The sequence below is a fragment of the Pelodiscus sinensis genome, chromosome 3, assembly GCF_052426305.1.
Source record: "Pelodiscus sinensis isolate ZL-2025 chromosome 3, ASM5242630v1, whole genome shotgun sequence".
NCBI classification, from domain to species: domain Eukaryota; kingdom Metazoa; phylum Chordata; order Testudines; family Trionychidae; genus Pelodiscus; species Pelodiscus sinensis.
Genome location: NC_143054.1, coordinates 190,721,838 through 190,743,807, shown reverse-complemented (window position 1 = coordinate 190,743,807; position 21,970 = coordinate 190,721,838). Strand labels below are relative to the sequence as shown.

The 21,970-nt window shown below is 42.4% G+C and overlaps 1 protein-coding gene across 1 annotated transcript in view; it reads left to right on the top strand.

The window, feature by feature from the left end:
* The window catches only part of SPTLC3 (serine palmitoyltransferase long chain base subunit 3), a 118,202-nt gene that overhangs the window by 36,905 nt on the left and 59,327 nt on the right, over positions 1-21,970 (top strand). The window contains exons 2-4 of the mRNA XM_075925654.2: positions 4,747-4,938; positions 8,355-8,509; positions 12,647-12,795. Of these exons, the coding sequence (XP_075781769.1) occupies positions 4,747-4,938; positions 8,355-8,509; positions 12,647-12,795 (496 nt within the window). The remainder of the gene's footprint in view (positions 1-4,746; positions 4,939-8,354; positions 8,510-12,646; positions 12,796-21,970) is intronic.

Genomic DNA, 21,970 nt, shown 5'->3' with positions numbered 1-21,970 from the left:
AGGTAATGAATGCCTGCAGGGGGTAGGGCTTAGGACACATGCTTCAAGTTTGCATCTCCTATTGGCTAGCTTGGGTGGGGAACTCCCTAACATGCTGGCTTTTGTGAATCTCGGGCTTTTCTTGCCCCATTTATTATATCGGGAGCCAAAGTACTGAACTTTGCCAGTGATTTTATAGATGGCTGAAAGTGAGACATGGCAAAGTTCAGTATTGTCACACCTACATTCCTTCGTGGATCTATCCCTTTGTTATTTGACTAGTAGGCTGGTACTAATGGTAACATCTCCGGGTGGCACTTAAATGCCCTGGTAGAGACGACAGAGATCCCTTGCTCTGATTAATTGAAGATTTCTAGTCTTCCAAGGATGGCAAATCCTTAGCCAATAGAGGCGTTTCAGCAGGCAAAGCTTGCAATAGTGTGAGAATTCACTTCTCTGGTCTCAAGCACAATGGTAGTTCTTGGGCATTATTTTTAATTGAAAATAAAATGATAACCCTGGTTGACGAGACCTGCTAGTAATAAGACAACACGCTGTCTGTGAAAGACCAAAATACTGACAAAGTAGAACGTATCTCCTTTTTTAAAGTGGTCTTATTGGAAGGGCACATGCCACTAAAAATGAATTCCTATCCACTACAAATATTTGGAAAAATGCTGTGGAAATGGAAAGAGGGAGATTGCATCTATTGTAGATACTTGGCTGGCTCTGAAGTGCTGTGTAGTAGAAGTATATCACTTTAGAAAGATATTTTTTAAATCTATGGGTTAGCTGCTCCCATGGATTACCCCAGATTTGTGGGGGCAAATTCAGATTGATTGTAGGTGAGTTCTGAATACAGCTCTTTTACCTCTGTCCTTCTGAAATGGCTTGGAAACACCAAGAGTTTTCTGATTCCCACATAATTACCAGTGAGATTTTTTTTCAAGTTACACAACCGTATGTTTTCTGTCTTTCATAAGCATCAGAGATTTCAAAACGTATCAGGGGCAGGCGTAGCATTAAGTGATGGCACAGAAACCTGCAAAACAGGGTACTTGGTAGGGTGAGAAGTAATGTATTAGAGTCCAGCCATTCTTAATCTGAAAGGGAATCAAGTGAACTTTGCTCTGCTATGTGAGGCATGGGTAAATAAAGTGAGGAAGGCGAAATGCAAGCAGACAGAAAGGAATTAAGGTTTGTGTACATGGGTCAGCAGAGAGATGTGATTTGTAAAGTGCAACTAACATGCTCTGCTCTAACTACCCTGGGTAGATCCATCTAAAAGATGCCCAGTTTCCAACAGGACTACATTAACATGAAATAGGTACCCTTTAGAGTATGCCAACAGGGACTACAAAGGGGCATAGCCTGTTAGTGCACTTCACAAATCACTCTCCTCCGGCATGATTTGTCGCACCCTGTTGACAAGCATTTATTGGCAGCTTTCTAGGTCTGCAAGCCTCACTGTGTTCATATGTTTTAAAGGGGGTTTCATAGGTCCATACTTGTCTAATGCCTGCAGTGTAATGTTTGTTGGAGACTATAGTCATGGCAAAGAATAGTGTGACATTATTGAAGGAGGGCCAGATTCTCAGCTAATGGAAATCAGCATAACTCCATGACTTCAGAGGAAGTAGGTTGATTTACACCAGCTGAGGACCTGGTCCCAGTTTTTAAGCTTTTGTGTGTCATGTTTGTAAGTACGTGATATAAACTGGGGGTAAATTCAACTGCTTTATAGAAGCCACTACTGTTGTATTGGGAGAAAAAAATTAAGACTACAAGGGTTGCTCTTTGCCCTCTGCATATGTAGTTGAATTGGGGACATCTGCATCTGGCATTTGGGTTGGGAACAGTATCCAAGAATATAGAGGATTCTGGATGAGAGAGAGCAGGGGACCTGCAGTTTTAGGTAATGCTGCAAAATCTTTGCCCCCCACCCCCATCAGAATCTCCTGTCACTGCCCAAGTGGCCAGAGATGTCTTTCAAGATACTTGCCTGCCTTTTGTGTGTTTTACATTCCTCCCTTATCCCAGCTCCCATTGTGACCCTTGGAACAAAAAGGCATAAAAGAATGGGGAAGATTCTATTCCTGGTTAATGTCCAACTTAATTACTTGGCATCACAACTCTATTGATTTCAAGTAATGTTTGGCTAAGAGCCCTTCGTGGCATGTAGTTGTTTGAAGAGAGCTTGTTTGACCAGCTTGAATGGGATTCCAAGGCATTTAAAGTATAAGGCTGCCCAGTGGATTGCCAGATTTTCTTCTCCACCACAGAGTATGTGATCTCTCTGGGTAGGAGCTCTCTAGTTGGGTGACTACTTGGGCTCTCTCAGGTGTATCTATCTATAAAACAATCTCTCACTCAAAATGTGTAAGATAGGTAGACGAGATGGGGTCCCTTTCATTTCTTCAGGTGTCTACTCTCGTTGAAGCAATGGTGGACTTGTTGGAGGGCCCAATTCTTTATTATGCTAGCGAAGGATGTTGTGAGGGAGGCAAATGAGAAACAAGTTGCCACTAAGACCCCATCCCACTGAGGAAAGCGTGTCCTTGGTAATTTGTCCTCTAGCTTGGAGCTTTAGCCAATGCGTTCTTTACCAATGGCTGAATGTTCCTGTTTCCTGCTAAATCATTTCTCCAAGGTTTTTTCTCTTTCCGATTCTTGCAGTTTGTGGTCAGGCCAACTTGGAGATGGGTCACCCTTTGAGGGACCCAGGCTAGTATGAGGCAGAAGGGTTGCAGCACTGAGGAAGAGAACTGGAGATGTGAAAAGCTGCATGACATTGGAGCTGAACTACCACCCCTACACAAGCCTTAAATATAATCCCACAGCCATGGGTGAGAGAGAGGATGGCTCTTTCAAGTTGCTAGCCTTGTATCCCTGCTCTGGGATATAAGGTGATGATAATAATAGAAGTATGTTTTCTCTTAGATTCGCTGTGCACATTGTGTAGCTCACAAGATGCCTAGCCTTAGTTAGTGGCAGGCTTTATCAAAGTCGGGACATGGCACAGAGTTCTCAGTTGGTGTTGGGGGAAGGATAGCTCAGTGGTTTGAGCATTGGCCTGCTAAACCCAGGGTTGTGAGTTCAATGCTTGTGGAGGCCATTTAGGGATTTGGGGCAAAAATTCATCAGGGATGGTACTTGGTCTTGCTGTGAAGGCAGAGGACTGGACTCGATGACCTTTCAAGGTCCCTTCCAGTTCTAGGAGATAGGCAATCTCCATTATAAAAAAAAAAAAAAAAAAAAAAAAGCCTGACCTTCATGGTGGGAGGTCAAATTCCATCCTTTAATTTTCACACAGGTAATCACAATGTGCAGCTGACTCACTTATGTGACCAAGGTGGAATGGATGGTACCATGGAACAATAGCTTTGATCATCATAAGAAAGCTACAAAAATTATTCTGTTTGATTACGGTTGAGAATTACAATGCAGTTAATGAACCAGTTCTGGATTAGACAATACTAGGATGAGGAACAAAGAAACCCATCTCGAAGTCTTATACAATAAATACGTTATATACACTGAAAAATACAGAACACTTTGCAACATTTAAACCTGACAGAGAGAGAATGTTTTATTTATCTTCAGTTCAGTACACATTTTTGAAGCTCGATAATTTTTCTTAATTTCCGTACTTTAAGCAGCACAGATAGATTAGACAGATATTGATAAGATCCATACTTCAGACCGTGCTGCCATATCAGTGCTGATTAGTATTGATTGAGTCTGTCAAACTTTCATTTTGGACACTTAGTAATTCAGGGTATGTCTACACTACCCCGCTAGTTCGAACTAGCGGGGTAATGTAGGCATACCGCACTTGCAAATGAAGCCCGGGATTTGAATTTCCCGGGCTTCATTTGCATTAGCGGGGAGCCGCCATTTTTAAAACCCCGCTGGTTCGAACCCCGTGTAATGAGGAGTAACGGTAGTTCGAACTAGGAAGCCTAGTTCGAACTACCTGGTTCATGCCCCGTGTAGCCGCGCTGCACGGGGTTCGAACCAGCGGGGTTTTAAAAATGGCGGCTCCCTGCTTATGCAAATGAAGCCCGGGAAATTCAAATCCCGGGCTTCATTTGCAAGTGCGGTATGCCTACATTACCCTCCTAGTTCGAACTAGGAGGGTAGTGTAGACATACCCTAAGTGACCTGTGACGCAAAATGTGAGGTAGAGACAAATTCCTCAGTGCTCGAGTGTGTATATTAAGTATATATGGATATGGATCTAGCTAGAATTCATTTTCTCTCTTAGAAGTAAAAATTACAAAATTTAAATAAATAAAATCTAGTATCAGATGATGATTTTTTTTCAGCTAATTTTTTTTAAAGCAAATCTCTGCATTTACTTGGTGCCTACAAAGCTATTAAGCTGTGTCCAATGGAAGTATCTTTTTTATATAAAAGAACAAAATGTTTTGGTATGAATTTTACTACACGAACACAAATAACCACACTGGAGTTTGACATTGACAGATTCTACAATCTCAGTTTTGTAAGATAACTTGAGGTATAAGCCCCAGTTGCCCCCATTGCTATTACTGCTTGTCTTACTCTTAAAACCTATAACAATGACTACAATATTCCTCCTTACATTTAGGACGTGTTGGCTAAATACTGTGATGAGACACCTGTGCTAATCCACACTATCTAGGAAGAGGTTACATCTAAAAACCCGAGGTCTTGAAATAAATTATTTGGGTTTTAAGGCCAATAGAAATGTTTTAATCACACCTTCTGATTTTGTATTTTCAGAAAAACGGCATCTCAAATGGAGGTTTCTACAAAAGGCCGTTTCATGAACACTTTGAACAAGCTCCAATGTATGTCGCCGTTTTGACTTACATGGGTTTTGGAGTTGGAACACTATTTGGCTACCTGCGAGATTTTATGCGAGCCTGCGGGCTAGAAAAATGTAACCTTGCTGCAGAAAGAGAAGAACAAAAAGTATGTATAAAAAAAACGTTAGTGGCATGGAATCCTTTTTCGCTACTGAACTGTCATTGCACGAGCTGCTTCATATGGTGGTGAAGGGAATTTACATCCTCTCCTTGGAGGCTCTTGGGAAGTCAGCTCCATATTAAAGGAGATTGTAGTGGGAATCTGGCTTCCTAAGCTGCTAGAGCAATGTTTCTTAAACTGTGTTCCGTGGCAGTCAGAGGTGTTTTGCGGAGAAAAGCAGAACTCAAAATGGCTGCTCTTAAAGGGGCAGGTGACATTTTTTTTCTCAATAACTTTTCCCCCAAACTTTTTTTTCCCCCCCAAAAAAATCCTTGGTGTTCCTCATAAAATTGTATTGTTTGGTGTTCCTCAGTCTTAAAAAGTTTAAGAAACACTGTGCTAGAGGATAGTCAAGCTGCTACAATGAAGTTATTGGAATGGGGAGGAAAGTTAACTCAAGCAGATTCTGTAGTAAGAATTCCTCTTTTATGCCTGTGCTAGCTGATCTGTGTATTGGAGATGCTGTCTCCAGGAGGGGGGGTTTCCTCTTCTATCTGTCCAAAAAGAAAACTTCATTAGTAACAACCTCTAATAGTAAAAGGAGACAGATATGGCAAATATCAGAATCAAAAGCTTTATATTTGCTTCGATGCTAAAATATGTGTTGAAAGAGCAAAGCTCAGACATGTTGTATTATTTACCTTAGTAATAAACATTTTTAACTTAAGAATATGTATTTTTTTTTAAATCCATAGCTATTTTCAGATAGTGATCTGTTTTCTTTCTATATACACAAGAGATGGTAAATATAGCTGAAGTTCATACATAGGTAGCAATCTAGCACAAAATAATTTGTGATATCAAAATATAAAACCCGGGTGTATAACAATTGTTGAAAATTGTAGCACTATTCCTGTATAACGTGGGAGTTATTCTCACCCTAATTCCGTTATACTAACCCATGTATAAATGGTAGCCCCAAAGAACTTTGGGGAATACATTGGAGTTCTGTTAATACAAAGCATACAGTAATGAGAATATTATTATACTATTCTCTTTTAAAACTGTTGCAATTGTCATGCTGCCCTCCCCTTCTCCACAGGTACTATTTTGGCAGATTACAGTCCTAGGGTGTGTTTTTGCCAAGCGGATCATAAATTAGTCCAATTCTTCTGCTCCAGCTACAAAACCCACGAAACCATAAAAGCTTGCCTTAGATGCATGCTTCCATCTCCTCTGGCAGGACTGCTTTAAACTGACTCTACTAGTATTGATTATCATCAGTCGGCTTGACACAGATCCGGACACTTTAAACCAGACCTGTCAAAGGAAGCGGAAGCATGAATGATCCCAAGCAACCACAGATAATCAATCCATGCTTGATCCCCGAGGTCATTACTTCTAACAATCTGTGCAGATTTCAAACATGCTTATCACCTGATGAAGTGTTAGTCTCTAAGGGTATGTCTACACTACCACCCTAGTTCGAACTAGGGTGGTAATGTAGGCATACCGCACTTGCAAATGAAGCCCGGGATTTGAATTTCCCGGGCTTCATTTGCATAAGCCGGCCGGCGCCATTTTTAAATGCCGGCTTGTTCGAACCCCGTGCCGCGCGGCTACATGCGGCACGGGCTAGATAGTTCGAACTAGCAAGGCGTACAGATAGTTCGGAATGGCTTGCTAGTTCGAACTATCTAGCCCGTGCCGTGTGTAGCCGCGCGGCACGGGGTTCGAACAAGCCGGCATTTAAAAATGGCGCCGGCCGGCTTATGCAAATGAAGCCCGGGAAATTCAAATCCCGGGCTTCATTTGCAAGTGCGGTATGCCTACATTACCACCCTAGTTCGAACTAGCGGGGTAGTGTAGACATACCCTAAGGGTGCAACCAAACTGCACTCTTAGCTCGAAATAAGCTATACAATTTGTGCTATGCAAATTGTGTATCTTATTTTGAGTTCATTTCAAAATAGCTTATTTCATAATTTAATTTTGAAATAAATGCTATTCTGAAATGTCCCTTAATCCTCGTGGAATGCGGTTTACAGGGACATTGGAATAGTAAGACCATTATTTTGAAAGCTATTTCAACATAATGGGCTTGTTGTCAAGACGTGAAATAGCTATTTTGTGATACCAGATGTGTCCCGAAATAGCGCCGCAGTGTAGACATACCCTAAGGTGCCACAGGACTACTCATTTTTAAAGTTACAGACTAACCCAGCTTCCCTTTTGAGACTTTCAAACTCATGGCATATATAGCACAAATACTTTCCCTCTTCACCTGTCCACACCCCAAAATCACATTGGCCTGAGGGCTTTGGCTGACCATATTCATTTTTGGATTGGTAACAGGTTTACTACTCAAAGCCTTGTGAATGGTCAGAGCGAGAAATAAGTGAGAGATCCATATGTTCCAATGAGACATGAAAGAACTGCTTAGGTTACGGACTCCTCACGTCATGGCATTGTGATACACAAAAAGACCACTGTATATTGTTTGAATGGATTCTAAAATTTGAGTTGTTGATCATTTCCTTCTCCTTCTGAGCCCTCTGTAGTATGATTCAAATGACTAGGAGCTACAAGGGGAGAGACACAAAAAAGTAAAACTCTGTTTAAAAAAAAATCTGGAAGATGGTTTCTGTTCTTAAAATGGGGGGTGGGTTATTTGAAAATGGAGAGGTTGTTTTATGAGGGGGGGTTAAAGCAGCATAAGCTACGTAATGAAGTAGCATGATAGAAAGGCTTTAGTATCACACTTTTGATATAGTCTCTGTGATTTGGCCATTTGTAAATACTGAGGATTCAAAACATTCCAATAAAAACTTTTTACTACACCATTATGTATTCTGTTAATTCCCATATGCCATATGCATATTTATTTGCTGATTAGTCTAACAGTGGTGCAGTATGTATATAATCCGTGGTTAATTATTTGTCCACCAAAGTAAATGCCCTACAAGAAGAAGGCATGTATAAACTGAGGTGAGAACTTCTATTCTGTGCTAAAATATCCAACTGTAGGTGTTCCAGTTTAATCTAATCAATCCATTTTCTTATGGGTTACTATGGGGAGGATAACCACACCTTTACTAGCAGCTCTGCATTTATAATGAAACTGTTTTCAAAATAACTTTCACAGTGTGCATCTCACATGATGGCTCCTCCTTTTATGAACTTTCAGAATATTGGACCCTTTCATGAGTCCTCTGCTACTTGCCAGGCAGATAAAAATGGGCCATATGTTGGAATGTGGGTAACTAAGCAAATCTGCAAATGTGGGCGTTTATATGGCAACAGAGCACTAGGCTTGCAGTACCACAAGTTTCCGAATGAATTTGTCTGTCTTTTTAAGTTAAATACGGTACTGAGATGGTAACTTTCCTACAAATGTAACCCTGTCCGTGTTTTTAAACCAGGATTTTGTGCCACTTTATCAAGATTTTGAGAACTTTTATACAAGAAACCTCTACATGAGAATACGAGATAATTGGAACCGCCCAATTTGCAGTGTCCCAGGGCCACAGTTTGACCTCATGGAACGTATTACAGATGATTTCAACTGGACATTTAGGTGGGTCAGGCAAGCAACAGTTTTTAACAGGGAAGTAAAATACTATAATGGGGAAAGTACGGAGAAGGTAATTTCCCCACGTTGAAATATGGCAATAGAACAAAACTTGATGGGTAAATATTTATTTGTTCATTTTTGCACTACTCCCTTCTCTAAAAAGTCTGCTTTCATTGTAGGTTTACTGGTTTTACAAAAATATCTTTTGATCCATCTGGTTGAAGGATAGAGCACTGTGCTTCTAAAACAGTTGTGGGCAACAAAATGGAAGCTAGGTTCACTGGAGCTAGCCCTGGTGGGCCTTTGCTGTTATATTTACATGGGCCTCTACAGGTATAGGTGATCGCAGCTCTCATTGGTTGGGAACGGCAATCCACAGCCAATGGGAGTAGTGATCCCCTGTCCCTTTGGAGGTGCAAGTAAATGCAACAGTGTGGAGGCCCACTAAAGGCTAACCCTGGCAGACCAGATCCGGCCCATTTGGGCTGGTATTTGCCCTTTTTCTAAACGCTGTCTTGCCAGGCAGTTGGGAAGAAGGTCAAATTATGTTGCAAATAGGCTTTTTTTTTTTTAATTGCTTTAACCCAAGTAAAAACCTAAAAGATAGAGGTTTGAAAGCATTTAGACTCCGTTTGGACTCATCCACACTGCTCAGCCAAACTCTCTTATAACCCATTTTGACTTAAATCTTTCTTAAGCACAGTTGTAAACTGATTGCTTGTGTTGTGTAGCCGAGACTTCTCATTGGCAGGCAAAGATCTCTGCCACTTCTTTGATATTGAGTTTCAGGCTTAGAAGGTAAAGTTTTATATACACTCAACTTCATTTTATTGAAATTGAGTTAGTATATACCGGTGTTTCTTAAACTTTTTAAGACCAAGGAACACCAAACAAAAACATTTTTTTATGAGGAACACCAAGGTTATTTTTTGTTGAGCCAAAAAAAACCCCCAAAAAACAAAAAAAAGAGTTGGGGGGAAAGTTATTGAGCAAAAAAAAAAAAATTTGCCTACCCCTTTAAGGGTGGCCATTTAAGGGCAGCCATTTTGAACTCTGTTGTTCTCCACGGCACACCTGCAACTTTCTCGCAGCAATGCCACGGAACACAGTTTAAGAAACACTGGTATATACAGAAAGCCTATATACATTTTCACTACAATGAATTTCTATCAGAGGGGTAGCTATGTTAGTCTGTATCCACAAACTCCTATGTCACCTTAAAAGACTAACAGATTTATTTGAGCATAAGCTTTTGAGGGCAAAAATGAAGTGGGTTTTTGTCCATGAAAGTTTATGCCCAAATGAATCTGTTAGTCTTTAAGGTGCCATAGGACAACTTAATTGTTTTGTGGATAATGTGGTTCCTGAAATATTTTGAAAAGTAAGTTACTAATCCTATGGGATGTATGGATTATTTTTCAAACTACTAAAAGTACATTGACATGGCTGCTTATTCTTTTTTCCAATGAATGCTGCATAGTAGTTCCTCTCATATTGGCTGTCTGAACACAACTGGATGGAAGCCATGCTTTTGATGGCCTAAGACATTGCCAGAGGATGTTGTGAAGGGCAGGACTTTAACAGGGTTTAAAAAAGAACTAGATAAATTCATGGAGGTTAGGTCCATCAATGACTGTTAGCCAGAATGGAAGGAATGGTGTCCCTAGCCTCTGTTTGTCAGAGGCTGGAAATGGATGACAGGAGAGGGATCGCGTGATGATTACCTGTTTCTGTTCACTCCCTCTGGGGCATCTGGCATTGACCACTGTTGTCAGACAGGATACTGGGCTAGATGCACCTTTGGTCTCACCCAGCGTGGCTGTTCTTATGTTAAGACAGATGGGAAGCAGATATGAACAATATGTGCATTGTTCCTCCTCGGTGATCCTATGGGAATTTTCAAACAATACACACAACCATTGTATCACTCGACACTCACGTGCAGTTCTGTGCAAGCAACAGTTCTTCTTTGAGTAATGGGCTCCATGTGTATTCCGCATGTTGGTGCACAAGCACACCAGGCGCCTGAGTCTGGAACTTTTTTCCAAGCTGCATCTGCTGACCCACATGTGTGCATTACATCCTCTCATACCCCCGCATGGAAAGTATAAGGGTCAGTGCCAGTCCAGTTCCCCCATTCCTTTTTCACGCATACTCAGATAAGGGAGTTGTCTTTCTCTAATGAAAATACTTTGGACTCAGTTTTACTGTGTAGCTATTATAGTTACTATAGTTGTAGGATAGTTTGTAGTTTAGTAGAACAGTTCCCCATTCAGGTGACTCAACCTTCCTGCACCAATGGTTAATGCTTTGAATCCCATCTTTAAGAACTGTGTCTACTGTTCTCATTCTCTCATACAAGCATCACCAGTGCCTAGGAGGCGCACACATCTTGGCAGTGTGTACCATCTCTTTAAGTCCTTCCTGCCCAGAACCAGAAAGAAGGCCTGTGAGCTCCCTGATGGAAAAGGCAATGAGGCCCCAAATACACTCAGATTCTAATCAGGGAGATGCTCCCTTCTGCCCTCCCTCCCGCCCCCCTCCACAATCGGCAAGCAAGAGACTTGGAGAGGAACTGTCAGTACCAAAAAGTAAGGACAAGTCCCACCATGCAAACAGAAAACACTCATGGGTATAAGTGCAGAGCTCAGCAGCACACTGCTCTTAAGAGATCCGCTCCTTCCCCAAGCTGCTGCTGGTCAGGTTGGATGTCATGCATGTATTCTGTTGAACCAGTGCCAAATACACACACATACTCTCTCTCTTTCTCTGTCTCTGCTGGAGAGTAAGGCAAAGAAGAATCAGAATCCATGAGAAATGCCAGTGACTTTGGTAACAGACTTGTTACATCTACCATCCACTGGCTGCCTATCTGCCCTATTACCAGCTGCCACTAAAACTCCCTTGTGAACAGCCAATGTCCCAGTGGCCCATATTCCCCCACTGGCCACCTCCTTGACCTTACCTCAGCCACAAGCCAAAGATAATTTTTGGTGTGCAGGTCAAGATACACAGCTGTTATCAATGTTAATTACTGGTCAGTCACTTTTGGGGACCACCTTGCCCATTTTGCCTGCAATTGGGACAAGATCACCATGGACAGCTGGGCAGTGGAGATCATGCATCACAGATATGCCACAGAGTTTGTCTTCTTCCCACCTGACCTCCTTCAGGGGATCTCCCCCACCAATTGATTCTTTAGCTGGCAGGAAACCAACTCCCTGACTTGCTGCAATACCAAGGGAAAAGAGTCTATTCACCATGTTTTCTCTTCTCAAAAAAGCCATAGGGCAGAGACCCATCCTGCAGCTTTGCCAGCTAAATACATCCATCAGGAAGCTAAAATTCTGCATGACCATGTTGGCTTCATTCCACTGCTTGGCACTTGACCACACTGTGAGGTAAGAAGAGGAACTGGAGTGGTATCAACCTGTACTGCCCCTTGGTCAGGTGCATGAGGAGATGTACCATGCATAGAGCCATGCAGATACCATCTTTATATCCGTGGGTATCCACAACCATGGATGTGAATGCGGATTTCTGCAACTCGTTTTTGTAGATACAGATGCAAATGCAGGTATAAATTTTGCATCTAGAATTTTGCAAATTTGCAGATAGCCACTTTATATCTGCAGGTCTGCGGATTATTTTTGTGGCTGTAGTTTGTATCTGCATAGGACTCTAACCAAGCATGTGCAGGCCAACAGATACTGCTTGGAAAAAAATGTCCATATTCAGGCAGGTGCACACCCACATGTGAATCGAGGCCACACATTTCAAAGAGCCTCCAGTTATAGTAAAATAGTAATAGAAATGTAGCCGTGTTAGTCTGGTCTAGCTGAAACAAAAAACAGGACTATGTAGCACTTTAAAGACTATTAGGTAAAGACTATTACCTAATAAACCATCTTGTTAGTCTTTAAAGTGCTACATAGTCCTGTTTTTTGTTTGTTACAGTAAGTGTAACCTCTTTTTAGCCAGGGATGTAGAAAACAATTGGAAACTATACATGGGAATATCAGTATACAGAACGTAATTTCCCAGGTTGTAATATTTCAATAGGAAAAAAAACCGTGATGTGCTTTATTTATGTATTTATTAGTTTGTTGCCCCCTTCTTATAAATCCGCTTTAATTGTAGGTTTACTGGAAGGACTATTAAGGATGTAATCAACATGGGCTCTTATAACTACCTCGGCTTTGCAGAAACAGGTGCTAATGTTTTGAAAACAGTGGCAGACGAATTACAGCATTATGGGACAGGGGTATGCAGCAGCAGGCAGGAAATGGGTAAGTGGACTGAACTGCTAAATTGCAGCTATGGTTTCTGTTGCTAGGTGTTTTGTTTTACAGATGCCATGATGAAACTGAATACTTACAAGATTCTATGCTTGCTAACTATTACTTGCTTGGTTATTGAAAGGAATGTTCATTTCTTTTCAGTACTGTAAAGGTTGGGGGATTATCTGGAAGTATGCTGGAAAAGTGCAATAACACAAAAGGCTCCATCACACAGCTTTGTGTGTGTGTTAGATTTTTTTAAAAGAGAAAAAAAATCCAGATAATGAACTGGCCAGCAGGATTTTAAGAGGAATTATTCTAGTGTAAAAGCAAATTATACCACAGATAAGTTTCCCATGGTCCCATAAAGTTTGTTTACAGCCACCAGTCCTGGCTCTCAGTGTTCTGTGCTGTTATTTGGCTCTAATTTACCCATAAATGTCTTCTAAGAACCTAGTAAGCAGTGGAAGTGTTGGTAATGCTGCAAGACAGTATTGACCTCCCAGGGGCCAGTTGCACTGGTCAAGTGTCAAGGGTGCCGGACTAGAAAGTTTCAACCTGTACTCGTAATGTTGGGACTCAGTCTGGAAATCACCAGACTATCTGTGATACATAGTGCTGGAGATTAATTTGATTGATGCTCTGATCAGGGAGGCACCAGATAGCTCCCTTGGAAAAGACTGATTGGAAAATTAGCTGATTAGTTGGGATGGAGGGGTTATGACCTAAATAGTTATCATCTGAGGGCTATAAAAGAAGGCCAGGAAAGAAAGAAAGAAAGAGAGAGAAAGAGAGAGAGAGAGTAAGGATTGGGCCCAGTATGTACTTACGTTCCAAGGGTGAGAGATCTTTATTCCTCTCTGGCCCTGAGAGAAAGGGCAGAGTCACTGTAAACATTTAGCTGCTCAGAACATATGAATGTTGGTGATGGGAATATAAATAAATAACATGGAGACGCCACTCAAGAATCTGAGAGGTTTCTGGGTATCGACAGAGCATGTCTGTCAGTCTGGTATAATACGGACCTGTGAAAACTTTAACTTTTTGATCAAAATGTTCTTTCAGAACAGATTATGTTTCTATTATGGATGATGCACTGTCGGTGCTATTTGTATTTGTACGAAGCATTTCACTGGGGAATAAAGTATTACAAATTACGCCTTATAATAATCCAGTCAGGCTGCCTTTCAAACCATGTGAAAAGTTGAAAGGAAGCATCTCTCAGCCATGGAAATGCAGTTTTCTTTCTAGAGGCTTTTGCTTTGTACATCTTCGCTTGGACAAAACAGGCAATTTTTTAGAGTGGAAAATTATTTTATACAGGAAAACATTTCAGTGGAAGTGTGTCAGACTGGCCTATCAAGGTTTCGTCTCATTATTTTTTGTCTGTCTGCTAATGGCATATATATTCCCAGTCCCACAGCTTTCCCCAAAATCCAAATGTAAGGTGATTTTTCTTTACTATAAGGGCAACTCCATCACCATGCCTTCATGCAGAAACAGCACTATTCAGAAAAAAAACCCCGTTCTGCTTAAATACATTCATCTTCCTGCCAAAGTCAATGCATTGTTCTTGCACACATCTATAAATTCTTTGAAATAAAGAATCCCTTTAGAAATAATGAATACATAAGTAAAATGGAAAATGTAGTTACCACTTGTTCTTTTTCACATTTTCCAGTGTGCTTATGCAGATAATCTATACAGGGCGCTACAATGTACACAACCGCTTTAAAGATTTTAACAAAATAAACTTCAGGATACTGATTAATGGTAATAACGACCCATTAGATTTAATATTATATTTATGTTATAGATTCTTGTTCTGCAGCCCATTGCTCTCCATTTATGATGAACAGTGCAGATCCATATGCCTTGCAGCAGCCCACGAGGTCTTTTTTTTTTTTTTTTCTTGAGTAAATTTTTGTCCCTTGTACTAGCTTGCCTTCCAAGAAAGGCTCATCCATCTTTCCTCTCTGAAAGCAAGCAACTTCAGTTGTTTTGCTCTTTCCCTGCCTGCTGTGGAGGAATAGTCTGCTGGAACCTTAAATATAAATCTGGTAATGCACAAATATAGAACTAAGGGTACGTCTACACAGCAGTGTTATTTTAGAATAACTCCCGTTATTCCAAAATAACAAAGAGCATGTTTACACTGCAAGCCATTATTTCGAAATAATGATGAGCTGAAGGACTTCTTACTCTGACTCCTGTAACCCTCATTTTATGAGTAAGGAAAGTCAAAGGAAGAGTGCTCTTCGTTCAACTTCCTGTTGTGTAGACAGCGCCAAAAGCCGAGTTAAGCTATTTCGACTTCAGCTACACAAATGATGTAGATCAAGTTGCATACCTTAATTCAACTTTTGCCCTGCTGTGCAGACATGCCTTAAGAGATGCTAGCCTTTCCCATTTCTGCTGTCAGCTCCTGCTGATTGCAAAGAGAGTTTGTAGCGCTTTTCAAAGCTGCTGTGAATCTTCAGAGTTGTTGGTTATTTGCTGCTGTTGTTTCCCTCTGGAGATCTTTGTTAATTGTCATAGTTGTTATCAGGGGTGGATGAGAGTGCCGCGGGGCCCAGGGCAGCGCCGCGGGTCCCCGGGCAGCAAAATTTTGTGGGTCCCCTCTTTGACACAGCGCATGCGCTATGGTGCCAAGGCGCATGCGCGGGGCCTCGGGAAGCACGGGGCCCGGGGCAGCCGCCCCACTTGCCCTGCCCTAAATCCGCCACTGGTTGTTATACTGTACTAAAAAGTTTAGACAGAACTTCATGAAATCTGACTAGTACTGTGTGTTGGTGAAGCCTGAAATATCCTGATCTGCTCAGTGTCCCGGCTGATGTTGAAATAGTCAGGAATTTTCCATCAGGGTAATTTTCCAGTAGAAACGCCCTTCCTGAAAAAAAAATGTTGAGGAGAAAATATCAATTTTTTTCTGACAAATTTCAATTTTTCACTGGGAAAATAAAAGTTGATGGCTGCCCACCTAGATGGATCTTGTCAACTTCACTTTCTTCCTGCAGGTGAAAAATTGGATTTGACAAGGTCTTTCCGGAATAGCAGCTTCCAAGATGAAAATTTCTCATTCAGTTGCCTCAAAATGGTGTTTTTCTCCAAAACCCTTCACTTTCTAAGCAATGATAGGCCTATGTATGAAAAGAATATTTCATTTCTTGGAGAAGTGTAATGGAGAGAGAGGAGACTGAAGAAGTAAATCAGTTACTGCAATCATGGGTGGCTGGTGAGCCTAAGGCTGGGTGAGACAAGCCCCTGGCATGATCCCTTCTATTCAAGACCCTGCCCCTGCCACCCATGGCCCCCATGAGAGCCAAGCATCCCACTGTAGAGGCAGACTCCCCTCCGAGCTCAGGAAACCTGTGCCTCCGCCCCATAACCTTCCCCAGCCTCCCCAGGTCAGCGAGGCTCCTCTGGCGCACTTGGACTGCCTGGCCCCTCTGGAACAGAGTGTGTGTGTGGGGGGGGGGGTGCAGCCAGGCAGTTTGGGAAGCCATTGCCTTTTCCTGCCTCTGATACCCCACCAGCAATGACAGTAGTTACTTTAAAAACAAAAAAAGCCAAATAAAGATCTATAATATAATAAAAACTTGGGCCTGACCCTGTGTGGCCTTGCATGAGGAAGAGTGCATGGCTGATGAAAGATGCTACTGAATCAGAATGGGAGTATTTTTCAGGCGCTTGTCTTTGGAAATAGATTAACATGGGCATTTTAATTTTTCTGTGTACAGGCAGTCCCCGGGTTACGTACAAGATAGGGACTGTAGGTTTGTTCTTAAGTTGAATTTGTATGTAAGTCGGAACTGGTACATATTGTAGGGGAACTCTAGCCAAACATTTCTCCAGAGCTCAGTTTTATTCTCCCACACCTCACTTCCCTCAGTCCTTTATTCTCAAGCTGAGGTGTCTGTTGAGAAAAGCCGCTCCGCGTCTCCCTGGTCTGCTGGGGGGGGGGGGGTGCTAGCTTCGCGTCTCCCTGGTCTGCTGGAGGGAAGCAGCTAGTGCGGGGTTGCCTCACCCCGTTTGTAAGTAGGGATCCGATGTAAGTCGGATCCATGTAACCCGGGGACTGCCTGTATATACGGAAGATTGGTCTGCATTTTACAAAATAGATTGTAATCAAGGCAGAATATTGCCGAAGACCATAGCCATCTCCACAATTAGTGCTTCAGGGGGTAGCCAAGTTAGTCTGTTACAGAAAAAAACAACAAATGGTCTGGTAGCATGTTATAGACTAACAAAACATGTAGATGGTATCATGAGCTTTTCTGGGCACAGCTGGCAAGCTAGGGGGTGAATCTGTCCTACACTAGCCTACTGCAGTGTGACTGTCTCTGTGCACCCTGTTGACAGGCGTTAACAGTTTGTTAATGAGCTCTGAGTGAGTGGGGTGTCAGAGGAGGAGATCAAAGCACTCTCACAAACTCTTAATGAATAGTAATAGTTATGTAGCCATGTTAGTCTGGTCTAGCTGAAACAAAAAAACAGGACTATGTAGCACTTTAAAGACTAACAAGATGGTTTATTAGGTGATGAGCTTTCGTGGGCCAGACCCACTTCCTCAGATCAATTTGTGGAAGAAAATTGGCACGACCATATATACCCTCAATCAAAAAAATGAACACATATGAAAAGGACAAATCAAATTTTAGAACAGAAGGAGGATGAGGTAGGGAGGTAAATATCTGGTGTTTCAAGTCTGGTGTTAAACGCATCCTGCTTCAAAGACCTTTTAACACCAGACTTGAAAGAGAATCCTCTGAACTGTCATTCATGCTTAAATTTGACACTTTACACCTAGGTCTTAACAAAGACTCTAATTACCTTACAAAGATAGCTTCCCCAATTATCACCTCTAATATCATTAGCTTACAGACATTTACCTTCCTCCTCCCCCCCCCCCCCCCCATCTCCCTTCTGTTCTGAAATTTGATTTGTCCTTTTCATATGTGTTCATTTTTTTGATTGCATTCTTTGGTCTATGTGGTCATGCCAATTTTCTTCCACAAATTGATCTGAGGAAGTGGGTCTGGCCCACGACTTTGGCCCTTTACTTGGGGTGAAGGGGTTGGAGGCTCCTGGGGTTGTGTACTAACTTCTGTTGGCAGAAAAGGGTTGCAGTTAGGGATGTAAAAATGGCCTATAATAGTTAGCCAGTTAAACAATTTGTTTAACAGGTTAACTACCAGCCCACGGGCAGCAGGGGCTGCTCCAGCCCTGGCCCCACTGTGCATGTGGGCTGTTCCAGCCTGCTGTGCCACGGGCAGGGTCTAGCTGTCAGGGCTGGTTAACGAGTTACTTTGTAAGCAGGCCAATAAGCCACCTGGTTACCTGGTAACTGGTTAACGCATGGGTTCCCAAACTGGGGGGTGTGCTCCCCTAGGAGGGCATGAAGAAATTCTGGGGGGGGGGGTGAGGCGACCCAGCCATACACACATCTGTCAATCCCACCCCAAGTTTTGCTGCTATTTTTTGGCGTGGGGGTTTCTCAAAAATCAAAAGGGGGGCGTGATGCCAAAAAGTTTGGGAGCCACTGGGCTAACGGGTTAACCTCTTACATCCCCACTTGCAGTGCAGTGAAGGGTGAGAGCTCCTGGCCTGATTGTGTAGATGAGTCCTTAATTATTCAGTATTTTAGGAGGAATGATTGCAGTCTGAGTGAACATGATTAAAAAACATGACAATGACAATGAGAAAAGCAAAAGCCTGCCCATGCTGTCTTTCACGTAGCCAGTCATTTGCATGTCACTTTAATATGCAACTTGTCACTACAGAAGCATACGAGGAGTCCTGTGGCACCTTACAGACTAACAGATTTATTGGAGCATAAGCTTTCGTGGGCAAAGACCCACTTCATCAGATGCATGTAGTTTTTCCACTACGTGCATCTGATGAAGTGGATCTTTGCCCACAAAAGCTTATGCTCCAATAAATCTGTTAGTCTGTAAGGTGCCACAGGACTCCCTGTCGCTTTTGCAGATCCAGACTGACATGATACAGAAGCATAGTGACCTAATAAAAAGAGAGAATGGTGTATGCAGAGTCTCGTCAGTAAGTGAGACAAGCCAATCACGTGAGGGTTTTTTAATCTTCTTTCCCTCCTTCCCCCAAGATACTCTTTCACTGTATCTTAGAAACAGTATTTGGTACCAATACATAGATGTAGTATTGCTTTTTTTTATTTAAAAAAGAAATGGTGCTGGTACTCCAGGGTAAAAGTTGTTGAACTCTGACTGGAAGTGCCGGTACTGTGTCTGGAGGTGCTGGTACTGTGTACCAGGCAGTTCCGCACCAAAAAAGCACTGGATCACGGTCTCTAGGAACAAAGAACAGAAGCCAGGCTCACAGGATGGGAAACTTTACCTCTGAAAAGATGTGAGGCCCTCAGCTGAACACAAGTTTCCTGTTTGACACTGAGGCCAAACGGGTGGATGCAATCCTGGACTGGACCCTCAGAGGGCTCTCAAGTAGAAGTAAAGATGATTTTACCTCTGTATTTTGCACAGATGCAACCATTCCTGCACTGCTGCCTCCAGTGCGGGTGCCCACAGTTGAAGAAGAATATTGATAAATCGGGGAGGGTTTAGAGAAGAGCCCATGAGAATGTCTAAACAATTGGGACTCAAGGGGCAAAATCCGTTTATCTTAACAATGGAAAGATTAAGGGGGTGATTGATTTCAGTCCATAAGTACCAATATGGAAACAAATATTTCAAAATAGACTCTTCAATCTAGCAGAGAAAGGCAGAATGATATCTAATGGGTAGGAGTTGAAGCTACACATTCAGACTGGAAATGAGGCCTACATTTTAACAGTAAGCATAACTAGCCATTGGACTACTTTACCAAGGGTTGTGGTGAATTCTCCATCACTGACAACCTTTAGATCAAGATTGGATGTTTTTCTAAGAGACCTGCTCTTAAAATTATCTTGGAGAAGTTCTCTAGCCTGTGTTACCTAGGATGTAAGACTAGACCATCTGAATGATCTCTTCCAACCTTGGGATCTGTGGGAGAGCTTTGGGGTTTCCAATCTGAAAGCGAACTCTCCTTTTATTTTGGAAATGTGAATCTGCACTTTACAAAGCTTAGCTCTGTGGGGAGGCTACTGTTACACTCTTGGCAGGTTCTAAAGCTGTATGGATCTATGGGCCATTGTCCCCAATGGAGCAGGCACCCAGAAGCAGCAGGGTCTGCAATGTTGTTAGGACTCTGTAGCAGCCATGCACGATTTCTTCCCTAGACCCTTTTGAAATTCTGCCCTGGGGCCTGGAAATGCTGTCAGTCTAGGAGCGAAAAACTAGATTTAGCCCAAACAGAATAATTTGGGTGTGCGTTGTATCAGAAGGTGCTAGGGGGAGAGTATATATTTTGGTGCTCATCCCAAAATCAGTTGTGGTGATGGTTATTCATAATAATAATTAATAATAATTTGATTGGTCTTTTAATCAGGGGAAATTCTATATTTCCATGTCCAGATTTACATTACAATAGCCCTTTTCTTTTTTCAGGCTTTAAGGCTGCATGTGACATTTTAGCAGCATGTTCTGGCGGGAAGTGGTGCTTGTGTTACTATTTTACATTATTTTACTTTATGTTTATATTAAAATGGTGTCCCAACATCCTCAGCAGAATACAATCCTATTGCCCCAGGTATCCAGACACACAAGAAGAAACAATCTCTGCCTTGAGGGTGACAGTGATAAGAAACAAAAGCAAATGTGAACTTAGTTGTACCCTTAGAATCGACTGCAGTATTTCTGACCTGAAGTTTCAGATGTGACTGCTGATTTAGGGTATCCCCATTTTTAGGTGTCCACCTTTAAAAAGGGACTGATTTTCAGAGAGTGGGTAACTCTTAAAAGCAAGACCATTTCCTGTGACTCTCAGTTCCCATTGTCTTTTGAACATTGAGGCCTGTGACTTGCACTGGGATATCAGAATAATTGGGATTCTCTGTCAGTTCAATTTTGGCCCAAGATTTAAGTGATTTGTTTGTTTTCATAATCAGCTTTTATTAAATCCAAGGGTAACAATATTTTCCATCCTTTTTTTTAAAAAAATCCAGCGGAAAGAATTTTATTTTAAAAAATAGATTAAATATTGCCTACCCATATTTTCAACTCAGACATTACAACATTGGGTTAGCGCCCATAATGGAAAGTGAATCAGACTTTTAACTGTGTTACTTAAATATTTAATAAGCTGTCAATGACTTAATCCCCAGGCCTGGATTTTGTCAGCCTGGCAACCTGCAGTAAGAGAGTACACCTCACATTCCCTACACGCAGGTGTGCTGAGAAATGACAGATTCTCTAAAGGTGACCTAGTTTGGGAGAGTGTGGGAGGCTAAAAATTTGAAAGTCACAATTGCTATAACAATCTTATCAGAATTTTCTATAAAGCTTTTGCCTTTTTCAAACACCAACAGGGCGTGCCCACCCTGACCTGGAACTGCTTCACAGCTGGGAACAGGGAGGTGAGGGAATTGTTTGGGTTTTCCTTTCAAATTTCCTGACAGCTATTTTTCTTCTTTTATTATTGAAGAAATAATAAGCTTCAGCCACCTGCCTTATTTATGCTACTCTGGCCATAGTTCTCAGGTCAGACTGAGCTGCAGTCTGGTAGGAGGTGAGGGAAGTGGAATACCAAGATGACTTGGTGCTGCTGTGATCATGGAATCAGTCTAACCACAGTGCAACCAAGCGGGCGTGGCCCCTGTGGGGAGATCCTTTCTCTACCCACTGTCCCAACGCCCTCCCCAGCATGCCTCAGTGTCCTCACTGACTGTGAGGAGACCGATCCATTGGACGAATCTAACCCGGCGGCAGTCTCTCGCAACGGTCCAGTGTGTCGAAGGCCTTCTAGGCCAGCTGGCGGCTGTGGAATGTAGTGGGGCTTGGGCCCACTCTCTCTCTGAGCCCCAGCCCAGGGGTCCTAAGGACCAGGATTCGGTTCACGGGTCCGGTTGGTGGGGTTGAGACCCATAATGCACCAACCCACGGGCTTCCAAAGCCGTGCCCTGGGCCGCTTCCTACCTTCCTCCTCCTCTCACGGTCGCCTCCCACTGCTCCGTCTCGCGACCTCATTCCAGTGGCAGGAGCGCTTCTTTTAAGCATCCTGCCGATGATGTGTCCGACATTGGGAGGGCCGTACCGTCGCGCTTGGCTCCTCC